This window comes from Brachypodium distachyon, chromosome 3 (genome assembly GCF_000005505.3).
Source record: "Brachypodium distachyon strain Bd21 chromosome 3, Brachypodium_distachyon_v3.0, whole genome shotgun sequence".
In the NCBI taxonomy this organism is placed as follows: Eukaryota; Viridiplantae; Streptophyta; class Magnoliopsida; order Poales; family Poaceae; genus Brachypodium; species Brachypodium distachyon.
In genome coordinates this window covers 1,207,104-1,225,181 of record NC_016133.3, presented here as the reverse complement: position 1 = coordinate 1,225,181, position 18,078 = coordinate 1,207,104, and the positions used below count along the sequence as shown (strand labels likewise).

Below are 18,078 nucleotides of genomic sequence, written 5' to 3'. Positions count from 1 at the left end.
TTGGGCCCAATTCAAGTCCTGGGTGTGAAGTTTTCATGGACTCTTTTTGTTAATACGTAGCATGCATGCATGCATGCATGGTCAAATTCTAGCCTGGAAGGTAGATCAAAAGTTCACCACGAGCCCTCAAATGAACCAATTTTTCCTCTTGGTGCGTGGTACATTTAACCTATTTTGACCAACGTTTTTATGGGACGCTTAATCAGGGAAAGTAAACACAAATAAAGTCTTGATTCAATTGGGTGGTACGTTTAGCCTATTTTGACCAACGTTTTATGGAATGTTAATTAGGATTAATCAATGCAAATAAAATTTCATTTTTTTTCATCTATGACTTGTCTTGGCTGCCTATATATAAGCGGCCAAGGTCTCCTCCTCCATTCACAATCTCATAGATCATATTCATATAGATATATACTTTGTGGTCGGTAACAGCCATGGCCATCCAGCATCTCCTCCTCACCGTACTCGTGGCTTCCATCCTCCATGCTGCCTCCTCCGCACCAACAGCATATGACGTTCTAGAGCAAAACAACTTGCCACGGGGACTCCTCCCGCAAGGGGTGCAGTCGTACGTGCTCCACGGGGGCGATCTAGGTGTGACCCTCCCAAACGTGTGTGAATTCTCTGTCTCGGTCGCCGGCAAGCAATACAAGTTTCGGTACGACAAAGCTGTAGGCGGAGTTATCCAGTCAGGATCCCTAACCAAGGTGTACGGCGTGAGGGTGCAGGTGGAGTTCGCGTGGCTTGGGTTCAACCAGGTCCAGCGTGTCGGTGACCAGCTCAACCTCCATCTCGAGACGTCCACGGTACCATTCCCTGTTAGCGCCTTCGCCCAGAGCCCAAGATGCAACTGAGGGTCCAACCGATCCATCAGCTGGCTTTGGGAACCTCTAGCACGGTCTTTTGGTTCAGGATAGATGAGTATGATGCATGCTTGTCATATATTGTATCCAACAATCATGCTATTTAGAGTGAATAAAATCGATTTTTGTGCTAAGTTATTGTTTGATCTTTTTTCTAATTAAGTAGATTATGGGGTGTTTTTATTAGGAAAGCTAGCACACACAAAATCGATCCGCAAGACATCTCGGTAAGAAATAATTCCCATCCAATTCCTTTTTTGAATGGTAGTATAGACCACAGACTTAACCCTTGGAGAAAAAAATCAGCTTGTGAGTGAGTACAGAATTAAATGAACCAATATCAAAAGAGTGACTGAAAATTTCGATCCGCATTGCACGACAGAGGCTGGGTTGCGCAAGAACAAGCCCGAGTAGAGTGTTCTGCTGTGCAAGATCTATGTCACGAAATTAACTTGCCCTAATTTTGAAGTTTGTTTCTGAGAGGTATCGGCGTAGGATAGATAGAATCCATAGGTTCATTATTAGGAGCTTATTAGGGAAGTCATATGTGTGTGTTATACCTATAGTCCGATTTTCTCTAGTTCGATTTTATCATGGTTAAGGAGTCTATGAAGCAATCAATATCGTCAATTACTCCCTCCGATCCTAAATTATTGTCGAAATATTACATGTATTTAGACGCTTTTTAAGAATAGATACATTCATATTTGGGCAAATTTGAGTCAAGAATTTAGAATCAGTGGGTGTAGTTAATTAGGGATGGATTTGTTTACTCGTGATATATATTCTGACTCGTTATTTAATTCCTCCATTTTACAGCTTAGTTAGTGAACATGTAACGCACAGAGCACCCTAGCGCTATTTTCATTGTATTTTGATCCCTGGCGCAGCTCGACTTTATTCCGTTGTTCATCGTCTTATCTTTTCTGCCACAGGAATTTATTTTCATGGGCAAAAAATAAAGGATGAATTTACGTACTCTGTAGTTTGGCAATGTACAATTTTTTTAGGGCATTATACAATGTGTTTTTTTGTATATAATAGACAGTGTTTTTCGTGGCAATATAATTGATTTTTCTAATCACTTAAAAAAAGATTCTGGGTTAAACAAGAGATTTTTTTAGGGGGTCAAGAGATTTCCTTTAATAAGGAACCAACAAGAAAATGATTATGTTTTTTTTTTGAGCGAAAATGATTATGTGGGCTGGCAGAGGAAGCCCGACCACACGCTCTCTTTCCTGCTTGCCTTTCGGCCCACGATGGCTCAAAAGGAAGCCTGGATCTCAAGGGCGTTCCGATCCGATAAATAAAAGTATCGCAATTAGCCTCCCCATCGGCAGACTCTGAGAAACCCTCAGCTCAGGGCGCCGTCGCCATCATATCAGATCAAGAAGACCGCCGTCCATGGAGCCGCGCCGGACGACTGAACCCCGGCGGCGTCTCCGTCGCTCTCAAGCCTCAACCAGCACGCCTGCGCAAGCCAATAAAGGCGCCATGGCCGCCGCCGCTGCGACATTGCCAAACGACCTCATCATCGACATCCTTTCGAGGGCGCCGGCGTGGTCCGTGTGCCAGTTCCGGTGCGTGAGCAAGGAGTGGCGCGTCCTGATCGCCGACCCGGCCTTCGCCGCCGAGCACGGGTCTCGCCACGCCGCCGAGCCCTACGTTGTCGCCACCCATCTCCGGGGGAATTATTCCAGCGGCATTGTCCAGGACCTGCAGATGCTGGACATGGAAGGCAACGTCATGAGGACGATCAAGGGGGCCGGTGGCTCTGGGCTGATTTCCCCTAGCGTGGGTGACCTGATCTGCATCGCCGATTCTTTCAAAAACCCCGACGCCTCCTGCCGTGTCGTCGACCTGGTCACCAGGAACGTAGCGGCGGAGTGCCCGAAACTACATGTGGAACCACACCACCGGTGGGCACGTTACAACATCTTCGGCTTCGGTCGGGCCGTCACGGAGCACGACGACGTGTTGCTTTGTTCGACCTTGAGAGCGAGGAGTGGAAGGAGGCAATCAAAGGCCCGCCGCCAAGAACAGATGGCCGAGAGTTGAGGTGGAACACGACGTGGGACCTCCGCATAACAGAGCTCAACAATGCCTTATGCATGGTCCAATGTGACAAACACATGGTTGATGATCATTACACCAACATATGGCTCCTAATTGATTCTGACAAGAATGTTTGGATCAAAGCATACACGATCCCGATGGCCCCAACCACGTGTCGTTATGTGCCTTTAAGGATGACACATGATGCAAATAGATTGACCATCTATTGCACCCATCTCAAACAAGGAGAGCTGCTCCAAGTGCATCATCCTCAGTCCAATGAATGTACCACTCTAAGGAAATTGGATAAGCTCACTAGCATGATAGGCCTTTGCAGCTTGCAGTTGGATCGCTTTGTCTCTAAGAAGATGTAGTTGTCCATCATGGTTGCGTCAAGTCGGTCAATATCAGACTTTTATGTGTGTGTTTTTTCTGATTGATGGTGTGCTAGATCATGGAGATTTTCATGGTCAATATATTGGTATTGATTTGGTATATTGTAAATGTTTCATATTTTTTATTAACGAATACGGTCAAGCTTCGTCGCCTAAGTTTTCTTTTTTAGGAACCAACAAGAAGATGATTGTGTATGGTCAAGCTTGGAACAATTTTACTTAGCAGAATTTTTTTATTTTTTTTAGAGGAACTTAGCAGAAAACTAAGATGTCTTGTTTTGAGAATGGAGTGAGTATTAAACTTGGGCTCGACAGAGGACTCTTTTTTAAGGAACGTGGACACTTAAGTGGGCTAGCAGAGGACGCCCAACCCACACGTTCTCTTTTTCCTGCTGGCTCTTGGGCCCAATACCCAACGACGGCCCAGCAGAAAGCCTGGATCCACACGTACTAGAGTTCCGATCCAAGATAAGTAAACTATCGCAATTAAGGAGATGGGCAGACTCTCAATCTGAAATCCTCAGCCTTCCTTGGCGTCGCCGCCGCCAGATCAGACCGCCGCCCATGACGCCGCACCGGTCCCCAGCCGCCGCCGCGACATTGCCAAACGACCTCATCTTGGACATCCTTTCGAGGCTGCCGGTGTGGTCCGTGTGCCGGTTCCGCTGCGTGTGCAATGAGTGGCGCGCCCTCATCTCCGACCCGGCCTTCGCCGCCGAGCACAGGTCTCGCCACGCCGCCGGCTTTGTCCGGCCGAATTCCGGCGGCACTGTCCACGACCTGCAGCTGATGGACATGGACGGCCACGTCAGGAGGACGACCAAGGGGGCAGGTTTCTCTGAGCTGAGATGGCGTCCACCAGCGACGGCGACTTAATCTGCGTCAACCATGGTTTTGGTATTTACCATGTCGTCGACATGGTCACCGGGAAGGTAGTCGCCGACTGCCCAAAACAACCGCACCGGTGGGATATCGATTGGGAAAACCACTACATCTTCGGCTTCGGTCGTGCCGTCACGTCCCGCGCATACAAGGTGGTCTGCCTCAACAATGGGTACACATGCACAGTGTTTACTCGCCTCCGGCACCTGTTTGCTGTTACAGCCCTTGCCCGGTCGTCGTCAACGGGGTCATGTACTTCTTGGTGGCACGGGACGTGCACGACGACACGCTCTTCTGCATCGATTACTATCATACTTTGTGCTCTCTCTTTTTGTTAATGACATATTAAATCATGGAGATTTTTATGGTCAATATGTTGGTAATGATTTGATAATTATAGATGTTTTTTTTATTGTAACCATACAAACGATTATCGATAAATGTAACAGGGAGCCCAAAATGTAACCATACAAACGATTATGTAAACGTTTCGTGTATTTTGATCAATATAAAGACGGTCAAGCTTGGAACAATTATTGTAGGCCTTTGCGGCTTGCACTTGGATCGCTTCGTTTCGAAGAAGGTCTAGTTATCCACCATGGCTTCATACTCTGTGCTCTCTTTTTTTTTGTAAAATGACATACTAAATCATGGAGATTTTTATGGTCAATATGTTGGTAATGATTTGATAATTGTAGACGTTTCATATTTTGATCAACATAAAGACGGTCAAGCTTCGAAAAATTTGAGTTAATTAGCGCAAAACTAGTGATCTAGTCTAGCCAGCTCTTTACCATCTTGATGGTATGCATGATGGATGGGTTAATTGTTAACTGGCGCCGGCGATGGATTTTGGTTAATTTTATAGCGCCGCGAGCCGCTGCATGCCTCGGGCTCTAGCCCTGCGCTGTCGCCGTCGTCTTTGCCGGCTCCTGCTTCTCCGTCGTCGTCACCATCTTCTTTTTTTCTGGAAAGCAGTACCTGTATTTATTTATAGGAGTAAGGAAACCAGCCACCATCTTACCGAGAGGAGCCTGAGAAAAAAAGAAACACAAAGAAGACCCTGCAGGACCTCCCCAAGCCAGAAGCTTGTGGACAGCAGAGGCCGACATCTCACCGTCGCCGTTGAAGCCAAGCCATGGAGCCGGAGGAGCCCCTTGCCAAGAGGCGTTGAAGGACCGCAGGCAGCAAACACCAGCTCAAGAGAGCCGGATGTAAATCGACTTCCAACATCGGCCGGCGGCAAGACCCATGCTAGCTGGGAATCCGCTCTCCGGATCCGTGCCCACGGGCACCTCACCTCGAGCAAGGCAGCGTCGGCCTGCCGCGTGCGCACGGCCGAGCTCCACCCGCGCCTGCTGCTGCTCGGCCAGCTCCGCGTAAATAGGGGTTCGAAGGCTTCTGTTCATGCGGGGCCTCGCTGCTGCTGTTGCTGTCTTCGCGGGCGCCGGCGCCGAACCCGATGCAGAGCGCTGTAACCACATCGCGCTCGCGTCGGCGTCCGGCGGGGGAACAGTTAACAGCAGCAGCAGCAGCAGCAGGCGATGGCGGCGCTCGACAGGGGCAGCGGTGCCGCGCGGGGGCATGAACGGCGGCTCCAGGTTGCCAAAGAGTAGAGCACAGGGGCATAGCGCCTGGTGTTGAGGCGTCACTCGCGGGCGATACACGAGCACCACACTGCCAGGGGCATAACCAAGTAGAGGGTGTGTGGACAGAAATGGAAGGAGTGGTGTGATTATCTTTCGGGGGGAGGGGAGAACGAAAGACCCCGAGCCGTCCGATTAACATGTATGGCCGGCTGAGATTTTATTTTCCTTCCAAGTTGGTCCCTTTATAAGATAGATACAGATATAAATATAGATATAAAATATAGAGATAGAGATGGAACGCGGCTTAATTAGACAAAAATTAAATAAAAATTACAATTATCCTAATCGACGAGCGACTTGATGGAATATTAATTAGGAAATATTAACGCAATTAAATTTGATTTCTTCTTATGACCCTTTAATTTCTTTGCTGCCCATATAAACATGGTCAAGGTCTGCATAGCTTCATCCACAATCACGTCCCTCGTATTCATATACACCTATAGCCATGGCCACCCAGCATCTCCTTGTCGTCATCTTCGTGGCTTCCATCCTCTGTGCCGCCACCTCCGCAACAACCAACTCGACGCTAGCTACCCGCTGACGAAACAGTATACGACCTCCTGGATCGAGTTAACTTGCCGCGGGGCCTCCTCCTGCAGGGGGTGCAGTCGTACGAGCTCCGTGGATTCCAACTGGTAGTGACATTGCCAACGCGTAGTACGACTTCTCCGTCTCGGTCGCCGGCAAGCAATATAAGTTTCGGTATGCCAGGAACGTCGAGGGTGCAGGTGGAGTCTGCGTGGCTTGAGTTCAGCCAGGCTCAGCGTGCCGGTGACCTGCTCAAGATCCAACTCGAGGGGACCACATTATCATTTCCGGCCAGCTCCTTCGCACAGAGCCGCAGATGCAACGGAGGGTCCGACTGATCAGTCAGCGACGGGAAGCTCGCACGATCTTCTGGTTCAAGATACATGTGTGTGTATTGCAAATATGCTTACTATATATATATGTATCCAACAACCATGTGTTCATGCCAGCCCCTTGGTTAAGTCGAATAAATTGATTTTATACTAACTGGCTGCTTGAAAATTTCCTGAATAATTATCAAAAGTTTATGTAGTGTTTTATTAGTTAGGAAAGCTTAGCACAAAAAAAAAATCACAAGGCCTTGGAATTCAGGGATTGCTTTTCGGAAAATTAATAGAATTGACAATGAAGTTGCTCTTGGGTTAGTTAGTTGGGGTCGTAGTGTGTGGTGTGGTGGTGTTTTGCAAGACTCTTTGCCGTCCTACGTGATATGCCAGGTCATGCGAGATTCTAATCCGAACATTATTTCTTAATACACGACCCACTTTAAAAAGAAAATCACAAGACACCACGGCCCACGGGTATAAAAACCAGCATACCAGCGAGTACAAAGGAAATGAGCAAATATCAAAAGAGTGATGGCAGAGTCTTCCACGATGCATGGCAGAGGCCATTCAGCACGTATGCGTAATGCCGTTTAGGCCTAAGCGAGGCCGTCTCTTCCGAAACGACCGGCGGTACATTTAGACCAGTGAGAGTAGTGGAAAGCAGGCTAAAAACGTCGTGTTTCTACTTTTCGCCCCATGTCCGTGTACTTTTCTGCTCAATATACTGGGCCCATGTGGTGTGTGATCGGAGCTGGTCCCGGAGGATTGCGTCTGACCCCTTAATTTTGGAACAAGTGGGCTGGCACAATTGTTCGGCCCCTGATTTTGGAACAAGTGGGCTGCCGCCTATGGACGACTATTGAATGGCTCGGCCCATGTTCCATGAATAGATGATATTCGGGTCCATGTCATCCTAATAAAAAATGGACCGCTATGTTTTCTTTTTTGAGTGGACAAAAAAAAAAAATGGACCACTATGCAGTCCAGGATCAGATGACGATTGGCACAAGAGGGCCAGTAAAAGACCTGGGCCACACGAAACCTGGGCCACCGTTTCCTCACCTGGTAGACCGGACTTATACGATTGGGCCGTCTGTTCATACATTTCGGTGGGCTATCTGGATTGAAACCAGGCCAACCTGCACGGGCGCCGTTTGGTATTTTCGTCATGCTTCGTGCTTTAATTCCTTCGTCTTTCCTTGACGACGAAAACACTAGCCGCGCCTGAATCTAAGAGCAGTTTTATGGTAACCCGCAGGGCCGTAACTAGAAATTCGGGGCCCGGTGCGAAATGTTAAATGTGGCCCCGAAATAAAGAAAAAAGTTACATAACCAAAGTTTGCAATATAATTTTTCGAAAAGTAGAATGGCATCCGGTCTTTGCATCGTTTGATGCGCACATACATCAATATTAAAAGCCATTCTAAGCACATTTCTCTAAACCGGCTGGAAAACTTCCATGCTACCATTTTCAAATGGTTACACCCAGATCCATAAATTCTTGCATCTCTGTCTAAATAGAACAATATCAAATCTTTATCCTAAAATAATAAAGGTTGTGAATTTGTGCAAAAAGAAAAAGAAAAACTAAAGGTTGTAACAAAGCAAATAAGCTGAACTCTGGACTCAAGTTCTACCGAAAAAGCTACAACTCGTGGCCGAATCGTGGTGTGATCTGATGGACTAGTAGAGGAGAAGCAGAGAAGCCGGCCATCTTCCCTTTGCCCCTCTTCGCATGAGGCATTTTCTTTTTCTATTTAATGAGCCCAAAATTTAATGTTAATTAAGCATATATAGCAAATTAGTAGTACTACTACATTTGGAAGCCCCTAATTTTTGGTGGCCCTGAACAGGTGCACACCTTGCACCTGCCACTATACGGCCATGGTACTACCCCGTAATCAATACGGGCCGTTTATTGTTGAAGATCTAACGGTCCACGTAATGATATACTATTGGGTTAAACAGATAATGTTGGGCTAAATAGAGTAGTATAGAGGTGGTATTCTTCTAATTAAGCCCACGTCTTGGTCCCGCACGACCCGCGCGGCCCACTATCCTTGACGGAAAAGACGTCGTCTTCTCCAAGTCCGGTAGACAGGCAGGGAAGAATCGTCTTTCATCTCCCTTTTGGGTGGTCAAGTTCCCGAGCTAAGACCATCCACGGCCTTGCTTCGCTATTCTCGTCCGATTTTTGCCACCCCCGAGCTCCCTCTATCTCACCTCAGATCAACCCCAGTTTCAGATGGCCTCTAATGGTTGCCTCGTCTTTTCTCTGTCAGGCCGGGAAAAGCAGAGAGGGGGAGGTGGGGGGAGCCACCATCAGTCACGGGAACCTCGCCGCCGGTCTCATGGCTTCTCCTGAACGGGGAGATGGAGAAAACGAAGAGACGCGGATTTGTGAGCTCGTCGCCTGATGATTGGTTCTGACTGCCAGGAGGTGGTCACGGCTATTAATGGTCGAAGCTTGAATTCTTTTGTTCAAATTACTAGAGAGATCCAACATATTTCTAAGTCTTACACTGTGTGTGTTGTTTTCGTCATGAGAGTAGAAGCTCCAATATGGATGCTCATAAGCTAGCCAGAAGTACCTCATCGCTTGATGTTGGTGGTAGGGTTTGGTTTTCTCATCCGTCGGATGGTCTTTGTATACCTAGCCAGGTTGTTCTGTTGCCCTAAAAAAAAGACATAGGAGTAGATGATTTTCACGTCAAATCGTACAGAGCTAGAAGATGAGAGTAAATGGGCTTCAGCCCATTAGAAATGTCTATTCACGTAAAAAAGGAAAAATCATTTATCATTAATTCTACCCTTATCAAATCAACAGTGCAGATTTATATACTGCTTTCCACTACTTGGCAGTATAGGGGTACCGTAAAAATTCCTCATCTAAAAACCAGGTGCAAGTTTTAAAGAAATGAATAATGCTTATACGTTTAGTCTTATATCAAACTTTTTTTTGTTTCACGAGTCAAGAGCGTATTAATGAATAATGCAGAAATTAAAATGAATAATGCCAGGTGTACTGGCCGCGGTCGCTAAGGCAACCTGATCCCGTGATTTCGAACCTCTAAAAATCAGATTGTCTGTAAAGATTTCGCTCTCACTAACCACATAATTAAGGACGCAAATGCCCAGTGTATTCGTTCGTCTTTTATTGAATCCACAAAGAAACGATGCATATGTGTTTTCTCTCAACGGCTAGCTCTTCCCCGGAAGTGCTGCTAGAGTATTCAGTTTTCTTGTCTGAAATTATATTGTTTGCTTTTTTCTCCCGAAACTTATTCCAAACTTTCTGTGTATTACCTTCATGTCACAAACTTGGAATGAAACCTGCGTTTTGTGAAATATGAATGTTGCAGAGGGAAAATTAACACAATAGATAGGGGCAAATTAAACTGCAGCAACGGTCAACGAATGGTCATTATAGTGGTTACCATACGCAATGCAAAATTTGGCGAGCATATTTGAAAGCTGGAAATTTCGAGCGGTATATATTTGGACATCTTGGCAAGTTTTAGATTGTAAATATCAAATTCTCTGGTCTGTTATACAAATTAGTAAAATCGTCAATGAACAATGCATGCATATTTCTTGGTCCCAATTCAACTCTTCCAATTCGTGTCCTGGACGTGAAGTTTTCAGGGACTCGTTTTGTCAATCCGTAACATGCATATATGCATGGTCAAATTCTAGACTGGAAGGTACTCCCTCTGATTCTAAATTCTTAACTTAAATTTGTCAAAATATGAATGCATCTATTCTTAAAATGCGTCTAGATGCATGCAATATTTCGACAATAATTTTGGATCGGTGTTTGACAAGATTTTGTACCAAAATTCGTCGCGGAATCAATACACCACTTAGAAGAAGAAAATGTCAGCTACATGCATGTAGCGACTGGAAGGCAGCCGAGCACACATGCGTACACTAGTATACGTATACGTGTACGTATACTCAAGCTAGGCAGGTTGGACATGCTTGATCGATCAGGTCTGGATTAGTACAAGCATCCACCTCTAGCTACGCAATGGGCCAGGTCGTCTCGTATACATACGAGGCCGGATAAGCACAGAGGAAAAGATAACGATGGTTTAAAGTCTATATCAATATATTAAATTGGAGTTGGTGTGAGTTTATATCAATATATTAAATTGGAATTGGTGGTGATGGTATGACCGTCATCGTACGTACCGTCACCGTACGTACTGGGCCGTTTCCGCCCAACCCTCTCGCACCGGAGAGTCCTCGCACGCGGCCCCCGCCCCCGAACTCTTCTTCCTCCCCCGCCGTCATGCCACCGCCGCCGCCGCTCTCCCCCGCCTCGCGGCCCTCTCCTTCCCAGCGCTCGACCCTCTTCCTCCCCCGCCCCCAACCCACGGAAAAACCCGGTTCCCAGACCAAACAAATCTGTCCCTGAATCCCCGATCCATGTTTGAAGTCTGAACCCTCCGATCTCAACGGTTCCCGCAACTTCCTCCGCCGCCGTTATCTCCAGCGCGCCGCCGCCGCCACGCTCTTCCCTCTACTCCCTCTGCCGCCGCCAAAGCTCGTGTTCTCCGTCTCCTCCGGCGAGCCGTGGTCCAGGTCCAGTGATGTGGAGTTGTTGGTCGTCGTCGCCGCAGGGCTCCAGCATGAGCAGCGTGCTGTTATGGCCGGGCGCGACCACGAGCGTGTGCCCGCCTCGCCGACCAGGCGACCACCGCCTTGGGTGTCTGTTCCCAACGGTGCGCATCAACGACCGTGGCGGGTACTGAGCGCCAGGCATCTGCGCAAGCCCTGCCAGAAGATGTTGACCTTCTTCCATGTCAGCTCCGCCACCTCGTCGTGTTGCTTTTCAGCCTAGCTTTATTAGAAAGCCAGCGACGAGATTCAGCTGGGGACACCAGCGATACAAGCAAAATGACCACCCCACGCATACAAGCTAATCAACAATGAGCAACGTCACTGTTTGTCATTATTTTTATTAAGTGATATATGATGTTTATCTCTCCGTTGCAACGCGAGTTATCAATGGTCAAAACCTTATCTTAACGAAACAAAATATGTCAACATTTGTGAAATCGAGGGAGTATATCAATCAAGAAATTGGTGTTGTAGTTGAAGATCATGTACAGAACGATGGAAACAAGGATATGTCTTTCCATACATGACTGGATTTTCTTGTCTTCCCATTGCAACGCACGGACCATTCTGCTAGTTTAAATAAAGAGCTAGCTAGCATATCTCGTCTGATCCAAACAGATGGAATCTGAAAATCAGGAGGCCATGCATCACGCAAGGCCTCTCCAGGTCGTTGCCTGTTGCATATAAATAACAAGCCAGGTCAAGGCTAAGGGGGAGGCCCTAGCGGCACTTGAAGGCAGCGCAGTAGTCGCGCCAGACGCACGCACAAGGAGACCCAGGGCAGAAAGGGAAACTGACGCGGGCCGAGCACCAGCGCCTGGCGGTAGCATCGAAGCCATGCCGTCTCGCCTGTCGCCGATTGCTGGCTGACTGCATGTACAAAGGCGAACGGGGATCGACCGAGGAGGCAAAACGCAGGGGCAGCGTGCCTCGCGCGCTCAAGACGGCGGCACACGCCGCACACCCCAATGCACATGAAAGAAGGACGGGTTCATCGAGGTGATCACAGGACCAAGACGGAGGGCAGCATCTCGCTGCGCCGGCGTCAAGCCACATATGCAGAACAGGAGTACAGGTAATTAACCATCGAGCAAGACAGGTTCCAATGCCAAGACGAACAGGTTCATGGCGCCCCCAAGGCGAGCAGGTCCAGGGACATCAAGGCTGTGTGGCCGCCTTGACCGCGGCCACGCCAACAATGACACGTGCTCGTCCAAGCCTCCAAGGTATGTAAAGATCACTCTATCTTTCTCTCTTTCTCGTCTGCGCAGATGCCATGGACCTTAGCAATCTCATGATTGCCGTCTGGGCCGTGTACCACATTCGGGCGGGCGCCATCTTCATCAACAACCTGTCGACGTCCATCTGAACGCCATCGTGCGTGATGGTGCGGATGTGGGCGACGTCTACATGGTGCCCGTTCCACGCGGAGCGCTACCTCGATGAACAGGATGAGCTGGTGCACAGGTTGTCTTAGCACGAGAGGCGTTCACTTGAACGCCGCCGTCATCACAAACAGGTTGTTCGAGTCAGCGGGAGGCGCCCGTTGGCCCGGAGGTCTCCTTCAACTGTCAAACTTCGTCGTTAGCGGCAGCCTTCTACTTGGTGTCCACTGAGACACCGCCACACAGGGCGCCAGCCGTCTTGGCGCTTCCTTCACCGACCCAGTGTCGTGCTGCCGCCGCGCATGGTGGCTTTCTACTTGGTGTTCGTCAAGACACCGACACATAGGGCGCCTGTCTTGGCGCATCCTTCACCGACCCGGTGTCGTGCAAGACGGTGCCGCTCGTGGCGGCCTTCTACGTGGTGTCGCTGAGATACCCCAGCTGAGGGCACCCGCTTCGGCGCACTTTTCACCATGCTAAGACACCCACGGCTCGTGGCGGCCTTCTACTCGGTGTTCGTCGAGACACCCCCATACAGGGCGCCACCCTTGGCGTATCCTTTACAGGTTAGCATCGTGCCGCTCGTGGCGGCCTTCTACGTGGTGTCCGCTGAGACACCACATACACGGCGCCTGGCTTGGCACACTCTTCACCAACTTGGCATCGGTACGCCACCACTCATGGCGGCCTTCTACGCGGTGTCTGCTGAGACACCACCAAACAGGGCTTCTATCTTGGCGCATTCTTCAACAACTTGCAGTACATCGTCGCCCGTGGCGACCTTCTACGTGGTGTCCGTCGAGACACTGCCATACAGGCGCCCGCTTGGGTGCTTCCTTCACCAAATCCTGACGAGGTCTCTTGCACCTCAGATAGCATCTACATCATCGTCTTCAACATCAAGTCTACTCCCTCATCCGCATTGCCGATGGCATTCCGACATCCAAGCATCTTCTCCAACACCGACTAAGCACCGGTGAGGTGAAGCCACTCCACCGACATGTCCGCGTACCGATGAAGTACATCACCACATCACATGCTCTTGCTGGGCACCGACGCTAGGAGAAGGCAAGACATCCTGTCCGGTCTGACGAGGCGGACATTTTACAGGCTGGGTACCGACGAGGTGAAGGCCACTTCATCAACATGTCTAGCTGACAAGGCGCGTGTCAGCTAGACCCTTCATCGTACATCGACAAGACGGCGTAGCACGCCGATCGGCACCTGCACGGTCGAACGGTCGTGGCTTAGCATCGACGGAGCGGGGTCGTACCACCCCTCTCTTCCTCTTCATCACCACCATCTTCTGCACCAAGCACAAGAAGACAAGACTTGAAGACGACACCATTGCAGCAGCTTAATGGGAGGTGGTCTGCAGGCTTGACTTGCGGACGTAATTAAGCGGGAGCTTTCCGAGGCCCTGTGAACCAAGAGACGACAATCGCCCATGTCATGTTGGCCATGCTAGCAGGCCACACGGAGCGCACTTTTCATAAGGGAACATGTAATTTCATTTCTCTACATGAGATTAATAAAATACATGTTTTCCTACTTTGTCTTTCTTTATTTGTGTACATTAGTACACTGGCACACCCGCACCTTTTCATTTCCCTGGAGTGTTGAGAAAATACACTCTCTGCCTTAGAGTTTCGTTATTTTTCCCGCCAAACAATCGGAGGGAGTAGATCACAAGTTCACCATGACACGATCGAGCCCTCAAATGAACCAATTTTTCCTCCTGGTGCGTGGCACATTTAATCTATTTTGACCAACGTTTTTATGGGACGCTTAATCAGGGACAGGAAACACAAATAAAGTCTAGATTCAATTGGTGCTACGTTTACCCTGTTTTGACCAACTTTTATGCAATGTTAATTAGGGAAAAATAAATGCAAATAAAATATGATTTCCTTCTATGACGACTTGTCTTGGCTGCCTATATATAAGCACCCAAGGTCTCCTCCTCCATTCACAATCTCATAGATCATATTCATATACATATACACTTTGTGTGCCGTAACACAGCCATGGCCATCCAGCATCTCCTTGTCATCGTCTTCGTGGCATCCATCCTCCATGCCGCCTCCTCCGCAACAACCAAATCGACACTAGCTGCCGCAACAGCTTACGACGTTCTAGAGCAAAACAACTTGCCCCGGGGCCTCCTCCCACAGGGGGTGCAGTCATATTCGCTCCGTGGGGGCGATCTGGCCATGACCTTGCTGAACGTGTGCGAATTCTCCGTCGCGGTCGCTGGCAAGCAATACAGGTTTCGGTACGACAAAACCGTCGGCGGAACTATCCAGTCCGGATCCATAAGCAAAGCGTACGGCGTGAGGGTGCAGGTGGAGTTCGCGTGGCTTGGGTTCAACCAAGTCCAGCGTGTCGGCGACCAGCTGACCCTCCATCTCGAGACGTCCACGCTATCATTCCCGGTCAGCGCCTTCACGCAGAGCCCCAGATGCAACTGAGGGTTTGACCGATCGATCGGCGTTTGGGCCGGAACCTAGCACGGTCTTTTGGTTCAGGATAGATGAGTGTGTTGCATGCTTGTTATATATTGTATCCAACAATCATGTGAGACCGTTGGTTATTTAGAGTGAATAAATGGTTTTTTGCCTCAAATTTGTCTAAACATGGATGTATCTATTCTTAAAAACTGTTTATATACATGTAATATTTCGACAACAATTTATGATTGGAGGGAAGAGTAGTATATTAGATTATGGGGCGATTTTATTAGGAAAGCTTAACACACACAAAATCCACAAGGCATCACGGGTAAGAAATAGACCACAGACTTAACCATTCGGAAAAAAAAAGTCAGGTCGGACACGAACTGTTGCGTTGTTTTAGGCGGGCCGGTCCAGCGGCTGCATCGAGGACGGCGGAGCTGGAGGTGGAAGATGGGCCAGTCCATCCTGATCCCAATTGATTGCACGCGTTTTGATGGGCCATTGCGGGGCATACGGTTTGCTCTACGAAAAGGCCCCCATTCGTCTACTAAAAGCCGAAAGCCCAGCAGAACGGTTCGATCGAGGATCGTACGGGTGCCGCGAATTTTCGATTGATACGGAGTATACAGATTGTCTTTGGTGTTTTTTTGTGAGCAAAGTTCCCCGGCTGAATATTACTCGTGATATCTATTCAGACTAAAAACTAAAACTAAAAATCGAACACAAACAATGAAAATTCTTGATAAAACTAAAAACTCCATCATAGATTCATACCACTTCGAAGTTAACTTTTCTAGGTTCATCATTTGCATCTTGACCTCTTCCACTTATTCAGTGACGAGATTGCAGAACATGCATTATATTTTGACAAGCTGTACTAACCTCGCAGGTTTTAAAAGGCCGCATGAGCGACAGTGGGGACCTAAGATCGTTGAATGTATCATGGTCATTGATACCTTTTTTTGCAGAACAAATTGTGAAATCGTTGTTCTCTCGATGAATCAACGAGGAAAAAAATAAAAGCACGAAAAGATTGGACGTGACAGCCATTGACTCCATGAAGTAGAATGAGAAGTCTACATCATGATGAGGACTGAGCCAAAACCCCAATCTTGATCACCAAGACACACCACCGAGTGCACACAAATCTATCAAGAAAGGTACTACCTCCGTTTCATAATTCTTGTCTCAAATTTGTTTAAAAATTGATGTATCTACTCATAAAAAATGTCTAGATACATGTAATACTTCGACAAGAATTATGAAACGGAGGGAGTAGCAAATATCTAGATGGCAGACATTTCTCCCTGGTTCACTCTGTCTCCTAATCTAAGATCAGTTGTTAAAAACGAGAACCCTCTGAGATCGAAACTTCTTCCGAGTACGACGGTTAGCTGCTATGTAGTTCTACAGCAGAAGATATTTATGTTTTTGTTTTTGATTAGAATCAGACAATGTTTTTTTATAGAAAAATCAGACAATGGTTATGCGGGGCTGTGGGCACATATTCGCTTGCCTGCCGCCTCCTTGGCCCATCAGGTTTTAAGCTAGACTCGATTTATTTATTACTCCCTCTATTTCAAAATATACCTCATATAGTGCATACCTCATATAGATTTATGCACTTGGACCAAGACAACTCTCGTTTCTAGTGCTTGACCAGTTATATTGGGTTAATAATAAATAGATGTGACTGATTATTGGCTGGGTGCGGATACCAATAGAAAAATGAGATGTATTGTGAAATAAATGAGAAAAATCTATACACGTTGTATTGTAAAATGTAGGAAGTAGTACTAAGATGGCCTAAGCCCAACAACTCCTTCGTCCTCGACGCAAAGTTTCAGGGGCTAGCTCATTTCGTCGATCCATAATATACATGCATGGAACTTAATCCGGTGCGTCAAATTGGGTGGCACATTTAACATTGACCAACGCTTTGATGGATTGCTTAACTAGGAAAATTAAACACAAATAAATTATAACCGTATCTCGGAGAACGTTTATGGAATGCTTAATTAGGGAAAAAATAAATAATGCAATTTAAATTTGAAATTTTTTTGCATGAATTGTCTTGGCTGCCTATATATAAGCAGTCAAAAGTCTCCTACTCCATACATAGTCTCACTCATATTCAAATAGACACACACTTTGTAGCTTGTGCTCGGGTTACTACTATCCTTGCGAAACAATAGCCATGGCCATCCAGCATCTCCTCCTCGTCGTCTTCATGGCTTCCATCCTCCATGCCACCTCCTCCGCAACAACCAACTCGACGCTGGCTGTCGCGACAGCATACGACGCTCTAGTGCAAAATAACTTGCCGCGAGGCCTCCTCCCGCAGGGTGTGCTGTCATATTCACTCATCGAGGGGGCACTGGACGTGGCCCTCCCGTACGTGTGTGACGTGTCCATCTCGGTCGCCGGCACGGAATACAAGTTTCGTTACAGCAGATCAGTCGGCGGGGCTATCCAGTCCGAATCCATAACCCAGGTGTACGGCGTGAGGGTGCAAGTGGACCAGGCGTGGGTTGGGTTGAGCCAGGTTCAGCGTGCCGGTAAGCATGTCGACCTCCAACTCGAGACGGCCAGGGTATCACTCCCGGTCAGGTCCTTAGCCCGCAGCCCAGAGTGCACTCAAATCTGACCGATCAATCGGGCGACGAGGAGCGCAAAAGGTCTTTGGTTTCAACATAGACGAGTGTTGTTGTGTGCTTGTCATATAGTATTGCATCCAACAAATATGGATGTACTCATCAATGTGAGGTCGTTGGTTATGTCGAGTGAATAAATTGATTTCGTGCTAAGTCAATTGTTTGGAATTTTCATAATTAATCGTTTGTGGATTATCGGGTCTTTTGCTAGGAAACAAAATCCACAAGACACCGCTGACAGGGGATAACTTTG

The 18,078-nt window shown here is 47.8% G+C and overlaps 3 protein-coding genes and 1 long non-coding RNA gene across 4 annotated transcripts; 3 read left to right on the top strand and 1 right to left on the bottom strand.

The window, feature by feature from the left end:
• Window positions 1–437: 437 nt before the first annotated feature.
• LOC112271476 lies at window positions 438–857 on the top strand. Its single transcript, XM_024460612.1, has one exon. The coding sequence runs from the start codon at window positions 438–440 to the stop codon at window positions 855–857; it is 420 nt and encodes a 139-aa protein (XP_024316380.1).
• A 3,740-nt stretch (window positions 858–4,597) lies between these two features.
• LOC106866446 lies at window positions 4,598–6,079 on the bottom strand. The gene is made up of 2 exons (XR_001406814.2): window positions 5,316–6,079; window positions 4,598–5,179 (listed from the first exon to the last, which is right to left on the bottom strand). It is a non-coding gene; the product is annotated as an uncharacterized LOC106866446 (long non-coding RNA).
• Window positions 6,080–14,742: 8,663 nt separating this feature from the next.
• Window positions 14,743–15,186, top strand: LOC104583917. Its single transcript, XM_010237934.1, has one exon. The coding sequence runs from the start codon at window positions 14,743–14,745 to the stop codon at window positions 15,184–15,186; it is 444 nt and encodes a 147-aa protein (XP_010236236.1).
• Window positions 15,187–17,368: 2,182 nt separating this feature from the next.
• LOC104583916 lies at window positions 17,369–17,818 on the top strand. The gene has a single exon (XM_010237933.1). It carries the CDS (start codon window positions 17,369–17,371, stop codon window positions 17,816–17,818), a length of 450 nt encoding a protein of 149 aa, XP_010236235.1.
• The last annotated feature ends 260 nt before the right edge of the window (window positions 17,819–18,078 follow it).